The following is a 2500-nucleotide window of genomic DNA, read 5'->3' as shown; positions in this document are numbered from 1 at the left end:
AATGCAGTCTCTGGTTCATGGCCAATCTGAGTGAGCCCCCCAGCAGGTGCTGACTACATAATGCAGTCCCCGTGTGCGGCCTGCCTGCAGGGCAGTCCACCCCAGAACACTGGATGGGCACCGACGCAAACAAGCCACAAAAAAAATGAGCGGATTGATAGATGGATGGAAAACACGGTGCACGGGCTGCTCAATGCAGTCTCCGTTAGTAAAAGCTCACCTGCAGGGCAGTCCCTGCAGAATACTGGACTGGGCTGGTGCCAAGCAAACCTGGCAGTTTGCAGACTTGCTGTTCCAATGCAGTCTCCGTGTGCGGTTGCCTGCAGGGCTGTCCCTCACAGAATACTGAATAGGCACCAACGCAAGCAAACTGTGGTCGGCGGGCAGGGCAGTCCCCGCAACTTGCGCGATGATCCTGGCGCACATGGTGATGGGACTGGAACACAGGGCCGTGCCCGCGCAAGGGCTGTGACGCATGGGGTCAAGGCAGAGGCAGAGCGGACAAGGCATGGCCGCGAGAAGCCGGCACAGGCCGCTCTAGCAAAAACAGGCCGGCAGGTGAAGCTGGCCGGCCTCTTGTCCCTTGATTCACCCGGAGGTTTGTGGAGGGAGTGCGGTGGGGCCGGCCGGTCTGAAGGCAGGCTCGGACCTGCCCTGCTGTCTCCCTCCCAACTTATCGCCTTTGCCTGTCTCTGTCCCACCCACTCCATGGGCACTTCAAAACCTAATTTAGCCCCATCTTATTTTTGTATTATTTTTTTTCCTTTATAAATCGTCTCCCTAACCCCTTTTGTTGTCTCTGTCCGGCTAAAACAACCTGCCTGTCAGCCTCGCCTGCTCCCAACCCCTATGTTCCCTTCCTGGAGAGGAATAGGAAGGGAGAGCAAGCATCTTGCCCTGAGGTACAACGAAGCCTCCAGAATGGCCTCCTCAGAGTTCAGCGATCAAACCCAACGTGGGTCCAGCGGCCTACAACGAGAGCGAAGGGATGGATGGTGCGGAGGGGTACACTTCCCTGTCTACCCTGGCATTTGTGCTTTAACCTGCCCCGGGGCTTTCCAAAAGCGCCTGTCGCTTAATCCATTGATTCTACCAGCCAAGATTCCCATGGCCTGTGGCAGCGTCATCTCAAATTTGGGCCTTGCCCTCCAATTTTCCCTCGTGCCCTCACACGGTCTCATGGCTGGGCCGCGTGGCTCACTTGGCAGGAACTACCCTCTGCCGATTCTCCAGCTACGGCACCCCCGCGGGCCCTGCGACTGTCTCCCGAGCCTACCAGCTCCCTAAAACCTGGGGAGTGCCCTCCATGGCCTGCTCCCCCTCGATGCTCACGTGGCAGGCTGGCGCCACGGGCTTGCCTTTCCCCGGGTGTCCGTGCCCATGACACTGCCCACATGGCCATTGGCGCTACGGGCCCCGCATCATGCGGGCCCACCCGTGCCCACTACGCTATCCCGGCCCCTCTTAGGCCCTTGGCCTCCCCACGGTCGATTAGCCCGGTGCCCACTAAGCGGCCACTCACCATTCGCGGCCCACGCTCCCGGCCCGTCAACAGGACTACTGCACCCCTCCCAGCGGGTTTCGAGCCTGCGTTCGCACCAACAGCAAAACGACCTCCCATTTTGTCCAATTTGACGAACCCACTATCTGACATTACTCTGACCACAGGGGTCCCTTAGGTAGGAATCACTCCTCCCCCAATCAGTCATCGCACCATGCATACCACATTCACTCCCATACACACAGGCCCGCTGGCCCTCACTCTCCTCAACATGTTTCCTGACAATTCATTTCCCCGCTCACAACATCGCTGAACACCTTGCCATTCTTCTAACTAAATCCCTCGCTACCTCGTGCTCCTTCGTCATCCCTTACAATACAGCAAATCCTTTTACAGTGGGGACGTAGCTAAGCTACGTCCCCACTGCACAATCAATGTCTGTCCGTGTCTCCAAAATCCCAAAATCCCGTACTATAAATCTAAACTGACGGTCCCACTAACTAATCCATTCCACGGGGCCCCATGAGGACTTGCCCCTGCCCCATGAAGCCGGTCTAACTAACCTAACCCTTCCCCCTAACTGGTGTCCTTCCTGTGCCCTAAGCAAGGGGTCTCCTTCCCCTGCCCAGGAATCCTGTTTGCCCGAAGTGGCGAGGCTTGCTTTTCTCTCTTTTTTTTCCTATGCGCACCAGCGCGGCTTAATTCGCAACCTGCGCTCTTTCCCCGTGACCTCATGGCAGCTGTTCATGTTTCTCGTCCCTTCCTCTTGGAGCGGTAACATCCGGCAGGGATTTCCCTTCTGCCGGATTCCAACTATGCGATGCCGCCTGACGTCACCCTGCGCATCACAAGCAAGCCTCGTGTTTTGAGGGGTTCCCCACGCGAGCACATGTGCTCTGCTGCCGTCTGTAACCCCGCGCCGCGGAAATCCCCGATGGCGTCACTCACACCCCCGAAACCGTGCGATTTCTCGCGCAAGTCTGGGCACGCGTAGCGCAT

At 57.8% G+C, this 2500-nt stretch overlaps 1 protein-coding gene across 1 annotated transcript in view; it reads right to left on the bottom strand.

The window, feature by feature from the left end:
* The window catches only part of LOC147032632 (inositol 1,4,5-trisphosphate-gated calcium channel ITPR1-like), a 578387-nt gene that overhangs the window by 44908 nt on the left and 530979 nt on the right, over nt 1–2500 (bottom strand). The window contains exon 53 of the mRNA XM_085850787.1: nt 221–466. Within this exon, the coding sequence (XP_085706913.1) occupies nt 221–466 (246 nt within the window). The remainder of the gene's footprint in view (nt 1–220; nt 467–2500) is intronic.

The sequence above is a fragment of the Eptatretus burgeri genome, chromosome 2 (genome assembly GCF_056783735.1).
Source record: "Eptatretus burgeri isolate ZD-2024b chromosome 2, Ebu_testis_v1, whole genome shotgun sequence".
Taxonomy (NCBI): Eukaryota; Metazoa; Chordata; class Myxini; order Myxiniformes; family Myxinidae; genus Eptatretus; species Eptatretus burgeri.
This window is presented reverse-complemented; position numbering and strand designations above follow the sequence as displayed.